Source organism: Dinoponera quadriceps, unplaced genomic scaffold (assembly GCF_001313825.1).
Source record: "Dinoponera quadriceps isolate SergipeBrazil2010 unplaced genomic scaffold, ASM131382v1 scaffold2600, whole genome shotgun sequence".
Taxonomy (NCBI): Eukaryota; Metazoa; Arthropoda; class Insecta; order Hymenoptera; family Formicidae; genus Dinoponera; species Dinoponera quadriceps.
The window spans coordinates 1,078,198-1,094,830 of record NW_014556795.1 but is presented as its reverse complement, the minus strand read 5'-3'; the positions used below and the strand labels follow the sequence as shown (position 1 = coordinate 1,094,830).

Sequence of the window (16,633 nt, the reverse complement as noted above, 5' to 3'; positions counted from 1 at the left end):
AGAGGATTCCGCTGCGTTTCTTTATTTATTTATTTATCACTAACATTATATATGAACATTATCGCAATCAAGGACTCGTATCGCGGGCAAGTCGAAAGTCAGAATACAGAAAATACGGAGCCAGTCGCGCGTATACGCAGTCATTGTCACACATCGATAAACTGCAAGATGCATTGGTGATCACGAAACGTGTATATACATGCAACACGAATGACAATTGCATTACAATCAAAGTCCTAATGAACGGTGCGAGAGATAATCGAGTATAGCCGCCCTCCTCCGAGCATCACGCACACAATTACGTTGTCATAAACGCTCACGTTGAAAGCCGCGTGTTAAAGTTACTTTGTGACCCAGTTTCGCCAACGAACGATCGAACGTACCCCCCCTCCCCCCCACCCCCTCATGTCGTTCACGTCTCGCCTATTTCTCAACAACACAACACGGTGCAACACTTCCCCGCGTTCGCGTGGCAAATTCAACAGTTATTAACAGGTTGGACCCGGGTGACGAGGCGCCTGGGTCGCGCCGACTTCTATCTGGTCAGTGCTGAACTTTGACTGGCGCGTTCCAGCTTCTCGAAGTGCTTCCGGGCGTTGCGTATGTTGATCAGCGTCGCCGCGGATGCTGGATCGGAGGATCACAAGAGGTTTGAGTATCCTTCATAGGCGCGTCTATGCATACTCGTGGGAAATATTCGGAATACTCACGTATAGTCGGATCGGACATGATAACCATCACGTAGGTGTTCGAGGTGAATATGTCGATGAAGGCCGCGAAATTGGTGTTTCTGACTTCCATGCTTTGAAACTGCGCCGCTAATTTACTGCGGGAATAAGAAACGGTATTGATGACTGCTCATGTCTCGCATATTTCCTCCGCCCCGTGCGTTTACCTGCAACTCAGCTTGAACTGCTTTATTATGTTGGAGACCTTCTCGAAGCGGTGCACGTCCCTGTGGAATTGCCGCTGGCAGTGGCTTATTACCAGGAAGGTCGCCCTCTCGAACAGGAGAACTTCATCGGCATCGATGATGTTGGCGAATTGATTCAGGCTCTGCTCGAGTTCCTTCACGTTGGGGATCAGCATGTATACGATGGAGGACCACGCTCTGTAATAATGATAATATCGTTGATACCTGACGCGGGGAGCGGAATGTCGGAAGTGTGCACACACTCGCCTGTATAATGTTTCGTCCCATATGCTGGTTCTGAAGCAGGTACATTCCAGAGGCAGGCTCAGTCTTTTCAGATCCTCCTCCCTCTCCCTGAATATAAAATCGCGCTGGTCTTCCTGCACGAGGTCCATCTTGTGAACGAGACAGAAGATCTTCGCCTCCGGGCTGTTCTGCAGAATGGCCTCCAAACAGCTCTGATAATAATGCATGTCCTTGTCCAGCTCCCTCGATTCCACATCGAAAACGTAAATTAACACCTCGACGTTCCTGAATATGTTATCCCGCTGCGACGCGAAGTAATTCTCCATGAATGCTTCCTGGCCGCCGCAATCCCACAGGTTCAACACCAAATTGCCGAGGAAGCGAACGTGGGAATGTTCCACGTCGACTGTAACAAATTGCGTCCTACGTATTATTATCACGTTTAACATTGTATTGTGTTATCGTATTGTTGAGCTCTATAGGAACATGCAGTTGTCACGGTATATAGTAAATGAAAAGAATGATTGTATTTTAACATCAAGCTAACCCATCTTTTCGTGTGAATTTAATTCTCTCACTTACTTATTCATTGTTAATATAGCTTACTTGTCGCCCCCAGACGATGAGTATCTCGAGCGATGTAATTTGCAAATATAATGCTTCGCATACTTGTCTTGCCCGACCCGCTCTTTCCCATTAACAGGACCTTTAAAATAACGCATAATTACACACATGGAGTTTGTATACAGTGAAAAGTATCCGGAAATAAAATGGAAAAAATACCAAATTCTTTATAAGATACAAATGTAAACGGGGAAAGATAAGAAAGCCCATGCTGCATCCGCTCGATAAAAAGTATAAGATAAGATACAAAGGAAAATGTTTCAAAATATACAAAATATAACATACATATATATATATTATAATATACATACATACATATATATATTATTAATATAATATACTATAACATATTATAACATACATACATATATTAATATAACATACATATGTGTATATATATATATATTTCTCGCTACCTTTTTCTTCATCTTGAATAATGTTCTCTTCCCACAGTGTTCGGCAGAAGAAGAAAAGCACCTCGACGGGGCACTGGTTCACCGTTATCAGCTGTTCCGCCTCAGAGCAAGGGTCGCGCGCACGGCAATACGCTGGACTCGCACCACACGATCCGTCTGTCACGGACTATCAAGCACACACCCGATGTGTTCGTTACATGTCACATACCGTTTCGAGGTTATTCGACCAATAATCAAACGCACAAGGGAAACGTATCAGGTACGTGCTACTGAGTACGCTCCATTTCGGACAGGATCGCAGAGTATCGAGAAAATGAAGCTGACGTCAAGATTAAGCGGCTGAGCCCTTCGGATCGAAACTCAGAAGAACAGTGTTATTCCTGCTCGCATTTTTTGCCTCATAGGGATGCGGACTGCTCGTGTTGATCTCAGCCTGCCCGACTGTGCTCTTGGACCGCTTATCTTCTTCTTCCTCTTCTTCTCGGCTGTAATAATTGTGACGCACACTCCCTGATATGTAGGATTCACAACGCGAACTTAGCTTCGATGAGTAACGTGAAACGGTGTTTACGAGCGAACGTGCGCGACGTAACACAATTTGACTCAAAACACCCGTCATTCATACTTTAGGCCTGATTTCACAGCCGCATTAAACTTGGTCCGTTCTTTATAGCTGCGCTGCTGAATGTATACAGTGCGGCAAGTTGAAGCGAGAAAACATGTAACTCGTCTCACTTCAACCTGTCCTGCCGTCGTTCGTCGGCGCAACTGAAAGGAACAGACCGTGTGAAGCGCGCACGGTATGAATCCACACGGTCCGTTCCCTTCGGCTGCACCAGTGCTCGGCGGTGCAGCTAAAAAGAACAGACCGGCGATCAAGCGGCAGGCATTGACACACACTTGAGTGTTCCGTGTCGCGCATCTACGTTGCACACAAGCTCTCCGACCGAATCGGTGTGTCACGTGAAGATCTCTCATGTGATCCTCCCTGATCCCGACGGTCCCGACGATTTCGCACGGCTTCGCACGTTCCTCGGCTTCCTCGGCCCGCGAGTTTCGACAGGTCACAAGCGGACGATCGGGAAGGAAGAAAGATGGCAGCGGCCATCATACCTGTATTGGCTTTCACGATCATTTGGGGCATCGTGGGAATAGGATTGCCATTCTTCATTCCTAAGGGGCCGAACCGCGGGTAAACAGATCAACGTCCTTGTTCGTTCATCCTCTGTAACGGTGTTCGCTACCGTGCTCGATTGAAGTTAACGCACACTCGGTCAGCCTTACGTCAAACGTCATTCCGTCACGTAAGGCGATGATTCTCTCTCCTGAAAAGCGCGATATTCCGAGTCGGTCGGAAGTTGCACCGAACTCGGGGTGAACTTTGAGGACAAGTCACTGTCAAATCGTCCACCCATCAGTCGCATGTTTTTTTTAAGTATACTGACGTGTTTCCAGGATACTTCAAGTGATACTGGTGATGACAGCTTTCACATGCTGGTTGTTGTAAGTACAGTGTGTCCGCACGTTTCTACTGCTCGGTTTGAAACTTGGTTTATATGAAACAGTAGTCCGCAATGAAGAGTGGGAGTATGTTTATAAGAAGTTAACCGATCGCAGGTGATTATTCTCCTTATTTCTGAATGTGATCGATCAACTTCTTATTCTTACGCTTGCATACTTGAACATACTTCTATTGCCTATTGTAGACTATGCTTGAGATACGTAGATCTGGATTCAGAGGTAGATCAGAATATTCCGGTTGAATCAGACGACACGCGTGACATTATATTTACGACTGCGATTCCGTTTGGAAAGTTCGCGTCTTTCAAATCCGACGTGAAACAAGTTTCGAGTAACGACTGGTGATACTAGTTTGCTGTCACCGGTAATTCGCACACTGGTCTGTCAACAAGACAATTTTATGTGCAGTTGGCTGTGCTGCTACATGGCGCAGATGAATCCATTAATCGGGCCCAAACTGGACGGCGCAACAATACGGATTATGGCACGAGAATGGGTAATGTCAACAATTATTGACAGCTATGCCTATTTTGTAATCATACTGTCTGCTATTTACCGCATATCAGTTTTCTCATTATTATCATTATCTTGGTATGAGGATAACGCAATTGAGGTAGATAATAATTTACCTTTACAGGTATGATTTTTTTCAGCGAATGCGAGTATGTAAAATGTGAATGATGTGGAAATTTGTTGCAGGGTAACGGCATCAAGGAAGGATAACCAGATATCGTAGCCATGGAAGCATTTAATTTTAAATATGTATACATCCATTCTCTCTCTGACATGTGTGTACGCGTAATTAATGTTTTTGATTAAGCTATATAGTTCGAGAGAAAAGAAGAAAGGAAATGTCGGTACATTGATAATTTGTATGATAAGAGCGTATATAATCTGAACTCTATCTCCACGAACCATGATTCTTCAAAGCAACTATATACTAAACAACTTGCGTACAAAACGTTTGTCAACATTCGAGATGCTCGCATATCAATGTAATAATTACTTTTAGCTTTGTTGTGTTACATGCGCATATGTTATGTATAAAGTAATATTTATTAATGTACTACGTCACATACGGTATGGTAATAATAATATCATATTATTATACATATAATAATTATTATTGTGATGCTATGTTGTTACATAGTGTCATTTCATTTCGTTTGATATAATAGAGTCCAGAAGAGAACATCCTTTATATAATTGTTATCCATTTCTGTAACTGTGGAATATTGTTGAAATAAAAAGCATATTAGCAACCAAGAAGCACGCGAATCAGGTTTGCTCTTTTCACTTCAACATTACGAGAAATATCAAATTCTGCGCTACGAGTTTTCGCATCAGCTGTTCAGGCTGTACTGTTTCCAGTATTCACCGCCAACGGCTGAAGGTCTACAGTATACGTGACACGAACTGTAGACTCAGCGCTGCGAGCGAATTTTAGAACACAGCCTGAGGCTCCCCCTCTCTCCCTCCCACTCACTCGTTCTCCCTCTCTCTCTCTCTCTCTCTCTCTCTCTTTCTATACGCGCAAACGTCAATCGCGAGAAGCAATAATAATGGAGGCGTGTAATGCTGTTGAGCGCGAAGTGGACAAAGTTCTTTCGAAATTCGGTGCTATTAACGAACATGCGGAAACGGTGCTGTGCGATCTGATAAGTCACATCGAGTCTCTCAAGAGAGATTTGGAGGCAGGTGAGAGACACGTCGGCGGCAGGTATCCGAGAGATCCTTTGTGCGACACTTTTGTCCTTATGTCAGTAGAGCCACTGAGATCGTTCAGCGGCCGAATCTTGCCGATTCGCGAAGCTCCCGACCTCCGATCGTCAATGGATTAAGTTTATCTCTCGGTGGAACGAAATTTCTTCATTCGCGTGCGCGCCCGTAGCGTGTTGCGTTCGCTCGAAGGATTCCTAACCTCTCCAAACAGAGCCCATGGATTGCCCGTTATTTACCTCGCTCCCTCCATGTTTTCGTCGCGCGTTAAGCCAGCGCGACTCGATGCGGGAGAAATCATTCGCGATGAATCCCGACGGATAATTCATTTCGACTCGTACAAGTGTGTCGTTCATTTGCAGCACCGCCCGGAAATGAAGTGACACCCGAGCAGGTGCAAGTACTGAAGCAAGCGATGACGAAAGTACGCGATACTGTGATAAAGTTGGCAACGGACCACCGCGACTTGCACAGCACAGTCTCCAAAGTGGGCAAGGCGATAGACAGGAATTTCATCGCCGATTTCGCCAGCACCAGCAGAGAAGATGTATTCTGCGGACCGGAGAAGTCTCATCTTCTGAATCAAGTAATCTGCCAACACTTTTATCGCCAGGGGATGTTAGATATCGCCGATGAATTAGCAGCGGTGAGTCTCTCTCTCTTACCATAATTTACATGCCGGATTTGCGTGTCAATATGCGTGTACACACGTGGAAGGAATGGTTGGTGACACTTTTTCCTTCACGAGTTTCGCAGCATCCCGTGTACAGTAGAACGATTTGTTCCTCGGTCGTTGCTAGAAGATACGTCTTCTTGTTACAAGATGCGTGTCGAAACTCACCGAGAGAAAGTTTCGCAGTTATTTCCCCCATGAGTGTGTCATCTGATGCAAGATTGTGAGTGATTTATTCGAGTGCGTCGAAGTGCTTTTATAGGCTGAGTTTGACGCCATTGTTATATGGATTGTTTAAATGCTCCGGAATGTTTAAGGGTCTTAGCAGAATGGTTGGAGTTATCGGCTCGAGACAACGTTGTCTCAAAATGATCACCGTTCTGCTGAAGCCCTAACTGACCCTACCTCATATTAGATCAGTTTAATTGTACACGGTATTATAATCGGTAATATTCGTTCCAGGAAGCTGGAATCAAGACCGATGAAGGTAGGAAGGAACCGTTCACGGAACTAAATTTCATACTGGATTGCTTAAAACAGAGGAATCTCGAGCCGGCGTTAGAATGGGCGAAGAAACATAGGGAGGCACTGTTGGCGCAAGCAAGTATCTCCCGTTCACAGACACGTACGTGCAGTTATCCATCGGCATGCTGTCAATTTGTCGCATTCTGTTCCAGAGTTCTTCTCTCGAATTCAAGCTGCACCGATTACATTTTATAAGACTAGTTCAACAGGGTCCCTGTAAACAGACGGAGGCAATATTATACGCTCGTCAAAACCTCACACAATTCGTCGGTCGCCACGAGAAGGAGGTGCAGTCCTTAATGGGGACCCTGCTTTATTTACCACACGGGATCCAGTCGTCCCCCTACAGTCACTTGTTGGATCCAACCTTGTGGCTCGAGATACACGATGTTTTTACCAAGGAGGCGTGCATGTTACTAGGCTTAAGTGTTGACAGCCCGCTTTCCGTTTGGTACGCTTCCTTCGTCCTGAAATCAACCGTGATAATCTTGACCGTGACTGTAAAACGAAACATTGTTTGATTGCAGCATCAATGCAGGATGCACCGCGTTACCTGCCTTGTTAAATATCAAACAGGTGATGCAACAAAGACAAGTGACCGGCATTTGGAGCGGCAAAGACGAATTACCCGTAAGCTACGATATATTATGTACATCAACTTTCCACGAGAGAAGAAATATCGGCCGGCGGTGACCGTACAAAAATTAAATCCGTACAAAACTTACCTTCTTTAAGAAGAGCGAAGTGAAACGGTGATAAAAAGCTTCAAGTTCACGCGCCCCGCACAATTAACGAGACCTAACGGAACTTAATATCATTTGAAAGCATTTCATTCCGTTATTATTTCATTTGTATTGTTTACTATAAGAACAATGATATCAAGAGGTTTTACGTGTAATGCTTATGTCTTATATATATATATGCAAATATATATGAATGTATACGTACTAATTGAATCGATGGTTGAAACTTTTATGAATGTTTCTCTGTGTTCAGATTGAAATAGACTTGGGTAAGCAGGGTCGTTATCATTCTGTCTTCGCCTGTCCCATTCTCAGACAACAAAGTACAGAAAGTAATCCACCGATGAAGCTGGTCTGCGGGCATGTTATATCACGCGACGCGTTAAACAAGCTGACCAGCGCGAATAAGTAAGTTTTCCATATGTGGCGAGATTCGAGTGCGTTAGCAGTGAAGTCACCTTTTAAAAGAAATCAATTTGTTTCAAGGTTGAAATGCCCCTACTGCCCCGTGGAGCAGAATCCCGAAGACGCGAGACTTATTTATTTTTAGGCTGTGATATATTATGTACATGTAAAAAGCTAGTTTTGCAGTTTCTTTGTAATGGATTATATATTAAAGGAAGAACAAACAATACACATAACGCAACATGCAATAACCGACAGATCGTAAAGTCTCCATACTCTATAACTTATCGCCAATAACTAGATCGTTCCAACGAACTTTCTCCGTTTGTTACAAATATCGAAAATTAATTCCATCTTTTCTACAAGACGCAGATATAAGACCGTTAACTCTCCGTATTAGCTTCACAGTCTTTTTCAGAAAATCAGTTCTCAGACGGATCGGAACGAAGGAGAAAAAAAAGAAGGAGGAACTGTGATAGCTTTAATATTTGTGAGGTAGACGTAACTGTGCAATTGTATCGTAGGTAGACAATTTATATTACTTTAGACTAAGATAAGAGACTTCAGCTTTCTATGCGATCGACAAGTTGAAAGCCATAAATATATGTGTAAGACGCCTAACAAATTTTGTTATGAGATTCTCTTCGTATAATTGTTCATTTCTCGTTTCAAGTGTATGTCGGCTTGGTTAAATGAAGATGATTTTATAAACATGTTTTTACATTTATTCGACATTACCCGCACCGTGATTTACGATGAATCTTATACAGCTACATCATTTAGGTACAGTATGCGATATACACCTATTATGAAATTGAACAAACATGTGACCATAGTAACCATATTATTCGCCCAACTCTGTGATTGGATCAAATTTGTCCGACATATAGGATTTTGCGGTGAAGCCGGAAGGATTCTATGAATAAATTGTCGTTCGCATTTAATGATTATTAAATCAACTCTTCTTATAATTTCAATTGACAAGCGAAATCCAGGTGGTCGACGTTCTCGCCATCTCCATTGTCGAAGGGACGCCGAATGTTCGACGAAGGGAAAAATGAAGCCGTTCGCGTTAAGAGGATCAATTCCACTGAAACGTTGCCGCGAATGGTCGGAAAGTTACACGTTGACAAGAATGCAAGTCGCGACGTCACCGATAAGTTAGCACACAAACTTGCACGGAATGTCAAGAGGACGGCTGCTATTCCGTCATACGACATCGACGGGATGTCCTCACAAGATCTGCAAGATTCTCTACGCAGAATCAAAGAGAGCCCGCGACAACCATTTTCATTCCTGGCGAATATCTACGAGATATTCAGCAGCGAGGATCAATCGGCGACGGAGACGACGGAAATCGACGTAAGCCGCCACGCGGAATTACGTTACAAATCGCGTACGAAATTTGCCGAATGTATCGTTAAATGAGAGATTTTGCAATTTCATGCTCGTTAAGATACTACTGGCTGATGTGGCAAAGCGCGTCGAATCGAGCCGAGCCTTATTGGAGAAAGCCAAATCTCGCGTCAATGAGATACGTCTTCGTGTCAAACGAGACACCGCGTTGCCACAATCGTCAGATATACACGAACGTGAGTATTAAAGTGGCCAAAATGTTCCACATATATATGAGATTTATCCTCGGTATTGACACATTGCCGACCGCTAAGAAATCTGTAAGACATACGCCTGGGACCGCACCGTTTTTTGGCAAACTTGCACGTTACTAAAATCGTCATAACATTTTTATTGATGAAGCAATGTTTGTCAAACTTTCAGAAATTGTAAAATAGGACGCATTTTAGGTATTATTGAAAAAAAATTATGTTTTTTAATAATTATCATAACTTTTTTTACTTGAAAATAAATTTTTACGAATTTTTTAAAAATCGTAAAATAGGATGCATTTCAGGTATTATTAAAAAAATTGTTTTTTATAATTATCATAACATTTTCATTTAAAAATCAATTTTAAACCAAAGTTCCTAGTACTTTTTTGACACATTGTTGACCGGCGATTTTACTTAGAATTTATCTCATGTCATCGGCTATTATTTCGTAATTGGATGTGGAAGTGAAACAATATAAATAAATTTCAATAAATTTTATTTAATGTTTAACTTTCAAAATTTCTTTTTGGTATGATAAACGGTGTAGCAATCACCTACGTGTAATGGTACACAACAGGTTTTGCAAATGTATCTTGCATCGATCACGAGTTTACTCGTGGCCGGTCGGCAACGTTTGAGCAGGAAGACACGAGTTAACTCGTGACCGGTCAACAATGTGTTAATATATAATCCGTTAAATTTGTTCGTGAAATAATTCCGATTTTCTTTATTATTTCAGAAGATGCTGGCAAACGCTAGCTCGAAAAGCAGACCGTATCGATCTTACAAATGCGAGGACGAAATGAAAAATTGAAATCAGTGACTCTCGAAGCAACAGCTTTTTTTATTCGTTTTATAGATTCGACGAGAGTTTGTATCACGCGAATAATAAAAATTTCTTCATGACACTCGTCATGCTTACAAGCTTACACATTATGTAAGTACAATCGTTCTTTCTTCTTTCAATGCCGAATAAAAGGTCTCGCTTCTTTTGCGCGCATGTAAGATACATTTCCTGTCGGATATGGGCGCACGGAGAATTAGGTTTGATTGGGTTTAATTATTGCCGGGGCGAGATCTGAGTGCTCTCTCGGTCAAGAACTCCATCCGTCACTGTAGCTTATCCGACCACAGAGGGGAGGATCATCTATCTGATTAAAACGAAGGATATAAAGCCTGTAAAATCGAGATTGATACGAGGAAAAATGGTCCCGTACAGTGGAACGTTTATTTCGCAACCGTTGGAAGTTTCTCGAGCTGAGATCGTATCGATTCTTTCAGATCCAGAGGAATAATCCAGTCTCCTCGGGAAAATATATAACGCGGTGATACAACAAATGTAACATAATATTCTTTCACTTGAACAGAACAAAAACTCGCCCACGAGAAGCTACAAATTTAGGAAAACGTACGCGCGTGTATTCTCTCATCTGGGAATGTTTTCTTTCGCGATCAGTGTAAAAATAAGTTGGTAAGTAAATACGTTAATAATACCTACGAGATTGGTTTTTTCTCTTTTTCAGATATTTTTCTCTCCCGGTTGTCCTCCCAGATATTTGTTCGCCCCTACGGGAAAGCCCCCTACGTCGCGTCCTCTCGTTTCAGCCAGGCGGAGAAAATCTCCGGCGACATGTTGACCTCATTGTCGACCCTGGCGAGTCTGGGACGCCAGTTATTCTGCTCGAAATTCGCCTCGGCGATCTTCGATTGCTCGCCGTCGGCCTGATCGTGCCGGCTCGAGTCACCGCGATCCTTCTCGCTCACCGACCATTGCGACGCGATCTCCTTGAAGGACTGCAGGTAGCTGGCGCTCTCGCGTATCTTCTCCAATTCCTCATTGCAAAGTCGCTCGACTTCCAGCAGCTTCTGCTTGTAGGCGTCGACGAGCGCGCGTTTGTACGCGTTGTAGCGCCGTTCCGCTTGCTCCAGGGAACACGGGTCCTGATACTTGGCGAGGTTCTTCTCGTACTCGAGTATCGCGAGCTCCCTGACGCTCTGCTCGGACGTGACATCCACAGTTTTACCTGCGCGATCGCCACCAGATGGACAAGATCAGACGCACATCGTTCGATCGTACCTTTTCGACTACTCTGTTAACATTAACACTATTGACTGCTACGACGATTACGAGCGATATTATCAACAGTGTCTCATTCATGCGTTTCAATACATTAAAAATTTTTTAAACTATAATTATATATATACGATATGATCCAGAAATAAGGTTCCCATCAATTTAACAAATAGACAACATTGTTTATTCTCATTTGTAGAAAAATAGAGCAAAGTTTCATCTTTCCAACGACGTAAATTTCTATGAGAATAAACAGTGTTGTCTATTTGTAAAATTGATGGGAACCTTATTTCTGGATGAACCCTCGTATGTACACGTAGAGTTGAATATTTAAAAAATATACAATATTAAAATAATATGAAATAATATTATTAAAATATTATTAGAATATTACGTCTGATAATATTACACTCTTATAAGGTTTCTACCGGGGATGATTGTTAATTAAACGATACAACGATAAACAGAATCGTTACTCAGATCACTCGAGAGCGGCGACTCGATGGCGTAAGCCGCGGCCGCGGCCCGCGCGGCTGCGGCCGCCTCCTCGAACGCGAAAGCGTCGCTTTGCTCGCGCAAAAACTGAAATTCCTCCTTCTCCTTCCGCCAAAGGGCTGTTTCCCGATTCAATTCTTCGCGAAGGTCCGTCATCTCTAATCGAAGTTGTTGAGTGCGCTCCTGAAGGACGGATCTGTGCCAGTGAATAGTGAATTTGTTTACCGAAGCAGGTGCAAATTTCAGAAAACCGTACGTCTCCGAAGCGTCTTTTAGGACCCCCGTTTCTTCGTCGCGAGCGAACGTGATTGATAACGTCGGAAGCGAGAAAATCTAGGTCGAAGATTCTCGCAGGACTGCGAAATATGTGAATCACGTCGTGTTGATGGATTTTTTGTTGAACTGACGTTAAATTGAGCGACGTTAAATCATAAGAAGAGATAGGCTAAAAAGGAAGGTTGCGTGTCGTGTAAATAATAAAATTGTTTATCGACCGTCGGAGTAAAGAGAAAAATATCCGGAAGATCGCAAGCGCCGTTACACGAGCGTGTCCTTCGATTTTGACGTATCTCACGGAAATTTTGAACGTACGTTTTCTCGCTTCCGACATCATCGGACAGGACGACCACGGAAAAGAGCTAAGGGTTGCAAGCGGCTCCGTGCCTTTGAAGACGCAATTTACGGCAATAATGTTATACTGTACGCCGGTTCTCTTTTGCAATCGACGGACGATTCAGCATCCGTCACGAGCCGGCTCGCCAGTTCCTCGATGTCGGCCGACAATCGCTCGGGTGTTTCCTCCTCCTCCTCGTCATCCGACGTGTCGGTGCAGCTCGTGGATACGTTCTCGAGATCGAGCGCGTCTCGCGTGCTCTCCTCGCGATACAACAGGTCGCGTTTCTCCGCGTAACACCTGAGAATCCCGCGGCTCGGCGACTCCAAATCCAGCGCGTCGTCGCTCAACGTGACGACGGGCGTGATTTTTGACGAAGAGACAGCCTCGTCTTCCATCGCCGCCGTTTCGCTCCCGTTTGCGAAAATGCGATCGAATGTCCACGCGAAGAGGAGGATCTCGCCGGCCAGATGGAATTCGTACTATCACTCGCGACAGATTGATCTCTCCGAGGCGAAATCTCGCGTTCTTGTTTTGTTCTCGGGAATTGAAGCGTTCGCGTGCCGACCGCGGTCGCAATGGCGATGACTTGAATCGAGCCCGATGAATCTCGGCTCTGTCAGGGATCGAATGCCGGAATTGTCGCGCGTAGTAATATTATAACGGTATCGTTTACACACCGATATATTTTAAAATTACAACGGTGTTATAAATATGTTTTTATGATACACAAAAATTCTGCTGTCGAACGTCCGAATCCGTCATCGTATCGAAATTTTGCATAATACCGGTATAATAAACGATATTTGTGGATTTCGATATGAAATGTTAGTATACCGATACACGTTACTGAATGTAAATACCACAAAACACGTTGGGTAATCAGCTTTTCCTGCCGAGCGCAGGACAATAAGCAGGATGCAAGCGGCGTGTGAGGAAAACGAAGGAGTCGGATCGATGTGAAGGAGACCCGTCGCAGTTGTATATTGCATAGCGTATATTTATCTATGTAACGTGGTAATAATTTTAGACAATGTAACAACAAATGATTTGCACATTTTAGTAATATTTATATCACTTCTGCTCGATAAATCTTCATCTTACGAATACACATAGTCGGTCGATTAACCTCAAGTGCTCGCGCGTGCTAAAAAGTTATACAGACACGTGTTAGCGGCACTGGATACCTTTCTAGTAAGGCAGATCCTGATACGTTAAATCCTCGGAGGCTGAGGATTTAATAATATAGAGATCTCGACGCGAGAGATCGGATTTTTCTTGCGAAAGAAAAAAAAAAACATATACGAAAACGAAAGAAAAATTGATCTTTACAATTGATCCTTACGACAGCGGGCGCGAGATACTTAAGAGTTAATCCGCCGTGCGTCGTGTGTACTAATTAATAATATAATATTGATCACGAGATTGCAACAAGTTATAATTTTATTTCATATATTCACAGCATCGATCGTTTTTAAGCACTTGCTTCGGGGTCACAAGTTGCGACAGAAGCGCAATATCGATACCGAGAGATCGACGTGATTGGGTCGCTCGTTTGAGGCTCGTATGTACACAAATGGGCCGAATCGCGAACTATGTTCAGAAACTGAGGATTCGTTTCCACCTTCACGATACGCACCCGCATCCCCCCTGCCTTCCCACGGGTTCTCACGGAGTTATTGCATGTCCGATTGTACGTGTCGTACTTAATTAAAGAGCGACCGCGAATTGTACGATCTAGAATTCCTGTAATTTCTTCGTCTATGTACAAAAGCCGGGCCCGAACGTGATGCGCGGCGGGAAATAATAATTCGTCGTCATCATAGCCTAACAGTTCTCGTCGTCTTCATCAAAGGTGTGTTATCAAGCCCGTTCCCGCAGCAGCGGTAAAGCTGGTTGTCCAACCACAGCCGACCAACCACCGTCTTACCGCTCCCTGCTATTGCGGAGCGGGGCTTTGCGATATTATATTAAAGGCATTTCTAAGCTTTCCCCTCTCTTCCTCTCCTTGTACTAAGAAGTCGATTAGAGTCTACCCGTGCTCGCGCGAACACGACGATTTAATATGTACAAGATATATATACCCGGGGGGAGAATTCCCCGGGTCAGTCATAAGCGCAAAGAGCGTGTCTAAAGGAAAATCTACATGGAGAGGACGAATCTCTCTCTCTCTCCCTCTCTCTACGTCGTTTGCACTTTATCGACGCGCGCATAGCGCGCGCGTTTTTACCCCGACGGCCTATATGTTCCGTGTGTGTGTGTGTGTGTGTGTGTGTGTGTGGAGCGTTCGATTCGCCGGACGAGAACGCCCGGGGTGTGGCTGAGGCGAGGACTCGGTGGGTGTCTCGACGGCGACGGGTGTCGGTTCTAAAAACCTAAACGTTTGAGATTCGTCCGCACTGTCTGACCGCTCAGCCGTGACTTGTCGCCCTGCCAGCTCTTGCTCTTGCTGCGGAATTGCCTCAAGTCCTCCTCGTGATCGGGATGCTTCATCGGTCTGTAGTCCTGCGGCGTGCAGAACTCCTTCTGCTCCTTGTAGAACCGCTCGTAACCGCCGTGCAATAGGTAGACCTCCGGATAGTGCAGCGCCGGGTAGTGTTCCTTGTTCCGCTGACGGTCCAGGCTGCGCAGTAGCCTGGAGAGATTCGGTCCGCGTTCGCACGAGAACTCGCAGTGGAATACGAGTATGTCGCGCTTGTCGGTGTCGGGCTGGATCTTGGGGGGTGCGACTGTGTTCGGGGGATCGAAGAGATGCCGCTCGATCAGGTCCTTGCTGTAGAGATTCATCGCCCCCTCGATGTGGCCCCCGTCGTACTCGTACGGATAACGGCAGTCGACGATCCTGCAGGAGCCGACACGGTCGTTGAATTCGCCGCGCAACAACGCCGCCAGCGTCGTCGGCGTGATGCACTTCAGGTCCTGGTGGTAGCCCGCGGCGAGCGGCAGTATGCAGGGCTTGCTGAAGTCGCCGGTGAGGTCGGAGTCGGTCACGCTGCGGAGCACCGCCGACTTTATGCTCGCCTCGGTCTCGGACATGCTCCTCTGCAGCGGCGCGCTCTTCTGGCTCCTCCTCGTCGTCGTCGGTGTCATCGTCGTCGCTTCGGACGTCGCCTTAAGGCAGAAGCTCTTCGACGCGCGGAACTTCTTCAGCCTGACGTCCGACCCCGGCGAGTCCAGCTCCGACGGCCGTTTGCAGCTGACGGACTGCGGCGACGACGTCGTCTCAACGCCGCGGAAGGTGGGCGTCCTGAGCGACGACACCGGCTTCATCTCGCTCGGGTCGAGCAGCATCGCCGTCGAAGAGGTCGCGCCGGGCGAACGGAACAGGCAGGTGCGCACCTTCGACAACGAGCGCGAGAAGACGTCTTGGTCGCACAGCGACAACGACCGTCTCAGTCGGTTCGTGACGGTGCGGGGGAACTCGGGGGTCGTCGACACGTCGTACTCCATCGTCGAGGCTCCTCCGACCAGGTCGCCGGACAGCAGCGACGTGATGCCGCTCGGCAGATGCGCCGTATCCTCCATCGTCTCCATGTCGATGAGCTCGGTGAAACCGTCGTCCACCAGGCTCTCGTATCCCGAGGACTGGCGCATGAAGGGCGAGCGCGCGGCCGCCCTCGGTTGCTGCGGCGACGAGCGCATCGGCGACTGCACCGGGCTGCGCGAGTCCACGGACATACGCCGCGGCGGCACACCGGACGGCTCCGCGAACTGAAACCCGTCGCACCGCCGTTTCTCCTCCCTGTTGTCGCTCGCCCCGTAACCGCTGTCCTGGCTGTTCGGGTCGGAATCCTCCAGAGGCCATCGTGTCTTCTTTACGCTCTTAAACAGAAGTTACGCCCGTGAGGAGGAGGACGCGCTGTGTCGCGGGCCGACGGAAACTTGTCGAACGTTAAGTCACACTTTTGTCGCAGTCTTACGAACTTGAGCCGGCTAAATACATAAAGGCTGCTTTTTTTGCCTTGCGCCCTCTCTCGTTGTGTATCAGCGTATCGTAAAAACGCGGATATAGTCTTGCTTCTATGTTAGAAAATTAGTCTTGAATTGATGCTAATT

At 45.7% G+C, this 16,633-nt stretch overlaps 5 protein-coding genes across 9 annotated transcripts in view; 2 read left to right on the top strand and 3 right to left on the bottom strand.

Annotated features, from left to right (window-relative positions):
- Positions 1–6: 6 nt before the first annotated feature.
- LOC106748271 (ras-related GTP-binding protein A) lies at positions 7–2,970 on the bottom strand. The gene is made up of 7 exons (XM_014626640.1): positions 2,443–2,970; positions 2,200–2,365; positions 1,766–1,865; positions 1,181–1,565; positions 896–1,111; positions 711–826; positions 7–627 (listed from the first exon to the last, which is right to left on the bottom strand). Exons 2-7 carry the CDS (start codon positions 2,209–2,211, stop codon positions 536–538), a joined length of 921 nt encoding a protein of 306 aa, XP_014482126.1. The 5' UTR covers positions 2,212–2,365; positions 2,443–2,970; the 3' UTR covers positions 7–535.
- A 95-nt stretch (positions 2,971–3,065) lies between these two features.
- Positions 3,066–4,830, top strand: LOC106748272 (V-type proton ATPase subunit e-like). The gene is made up of 4 exons (XM_014626642.1): positions 3,066–3,391; positions 3,655–3,702; positions 4,129–4,216; positions 4,420–4,830. Exons 1-4 carry the CDS (start codon positions 3,294–3,296, stop codon positions 4,441–4,443), a joined length of 258 nt encoding a protein of 85 aa, XP_014482128.1. The 5' UTR covers positions 3,066–3,293; the 3' UTR covers positions 4,444–4,830.
- Positions 4,831–5,214: 384 nt separating this feature from the next.
- On the top strand, positions 5,215–8,498 carry LOC106748270 (protein RMD5 homolog A). 2 transcript variants are annotated; one of them, XM_014626639.1, is made up of 7 exons: positions 5,215–5,418; positions 5,802–6,085; positions 6,575–6,712; positions 6,790–7,088; positions 7,165–7,267; positions 7,634–7,788; positions 7,849–8,498. In XM_014626639.1, the coding sequence occupies exons 1-7, from the start codon at positions 5,283–5,285 to the stop codon at positions 7,928–7,930; spliced, it is 1,197 nt and encodes a 398-aa protein (XP_014482125.1). In that variant the 5' UTR covers positions 5,215–5,282; the 3' UTR covers positions 7,931–8,498. The 2 variants fall into 2 exon arrangements, with proteins under 2 accessions (XP_014482125.1, XP_014482124.1); XM_014626638.1 differs by having other exon boundaries at positions 5,235–5,418; positions 7,867–8,498.
- A 2,478-nt stretch (positions 8,499–10,976) lies between these two features.
- On the bottom strand, positions 10,977–12,975 carry LOC106748146. Its single transcript, XM_014626391.1, has 3 exons — positions 12,647–12,975; positions 11,946–12,160; positions 10,977–11,419 (listed from the first exon to the last, which is right to left on the bottom strand). The coding sequence occupies exons 1-3, from the start codon at positions 12,973–12,975 to the stop codon at positions 10,977–10,979; spliced, it is 987 nt and encodes a 328-aa protein (XP_014481877.1).
- A 651-nt stretch (positions 12,976–13,626) lies between these two features.
- Positions 13,627–16,633, bottom strand: part of LOC106748238 (M-phase inducer phosphatase-like) — a 55,888-nt gene continuing 52,881 nt past the window's right edge. For all 4 annotated transcript variants that reach the window (XM_014626570.1, XM_014626571.1, XM_014626572.1 and 1 more), the window contains one exon: positions 13,627–16,399. In XM_014626570.1, the coding sequence (XP_014482056.1) occupies positions 14,945–16,399 (1,455 nt within the window). In that variant the 3' untranslated portion in view covers positions 13,627–14,944. The remainder of the gene's footprint in view (positions 16,400–16,633) is intronic.

Excerpts from the sequence above, each read along its gene's own strand:
- LOC106748272 (XM_014626642.1), top strand. The coding sequence starts at position 3,294 with ATGGCAGCGGCCATCATACCTGTATTGGCTTTCACGATCATTTGGGGC. Across the intron at positions 3,703-4,128 it reads GCTTTCACATGCTGGTTGTT|TTGGCTGTGCTGCTACATGG; the intron begins GTAAGTACAGTG and ends TTTTATGTGCAG. Across the intron at positions 4,217-4,419 it reads GGATTATGGCACGAGAATGG|GGTAACGGCATCAAGGAAGG; the intron begins GTAATGTCAACA and ends AATTTGTTGCAG.
- LOC106748270 (XM_014626639.1), top strand. The coding sequence starts at position 5,283 with ATGGAGGCGTGTAATGCTGTTGAGCGCGAAGTGGACAAAGTTCTTTCG. Across the intron at positions 5,419-5,801 it reads CAAGAGAGATTTGGAGGCAG|CACCGCCCGGAAATGAAGTG; the intron begins GTGAGAGACACG and ends GTTCATTTGCAG. Across the intron at positions 6,713-6,789 it reads GGGAGGCACTGTTGGCGCAA|AGTTCTTCTCTCGAATTCAA; the intron begins GCAAGTATCTCC and ends ATTCTGTTCCAG.
- LOC106748271 (XM_014626640.1), bottom strand. Across the intron at positions 1,566-1,765 it reads TCATCGTCTGGGGGCGACAA|TCGACGTGGAACATTCCCAC; the intron begins GTAAGCTATATT and ends AATTTGTTACAG. Across the intron at positions 628-710 it reads CATGTCCGATCCGACTATAC|CATCCGCGGCGACGCTGATC; the intron begins GTGAGTATTCCG and ends CCTCCGATCCAG.
- LOC106748146 (XM_014626391.1), bottom strand. The coding sequence starts at position 12,975 with ATGGAAGACGAGGCTGTCTCTTCGTCAAAAATCACGCCCGTCGTCACG. Across the intron at positions 12,161-12,646 it reads TACAGTATAACATTATTGCC|ATCCGTCCTTCAGGAGCGCA; the intron begins GTAAATTGCGTC and ends TCACTGGCACAG. Across the intron at positions 11,420-11,945 it reads GCCGCTCTCGAGTGATCTGA|GTAAAACTGTGGATGTCACG; the intron begins GTAACGATTCTG and ends GCGATCGCGCAG.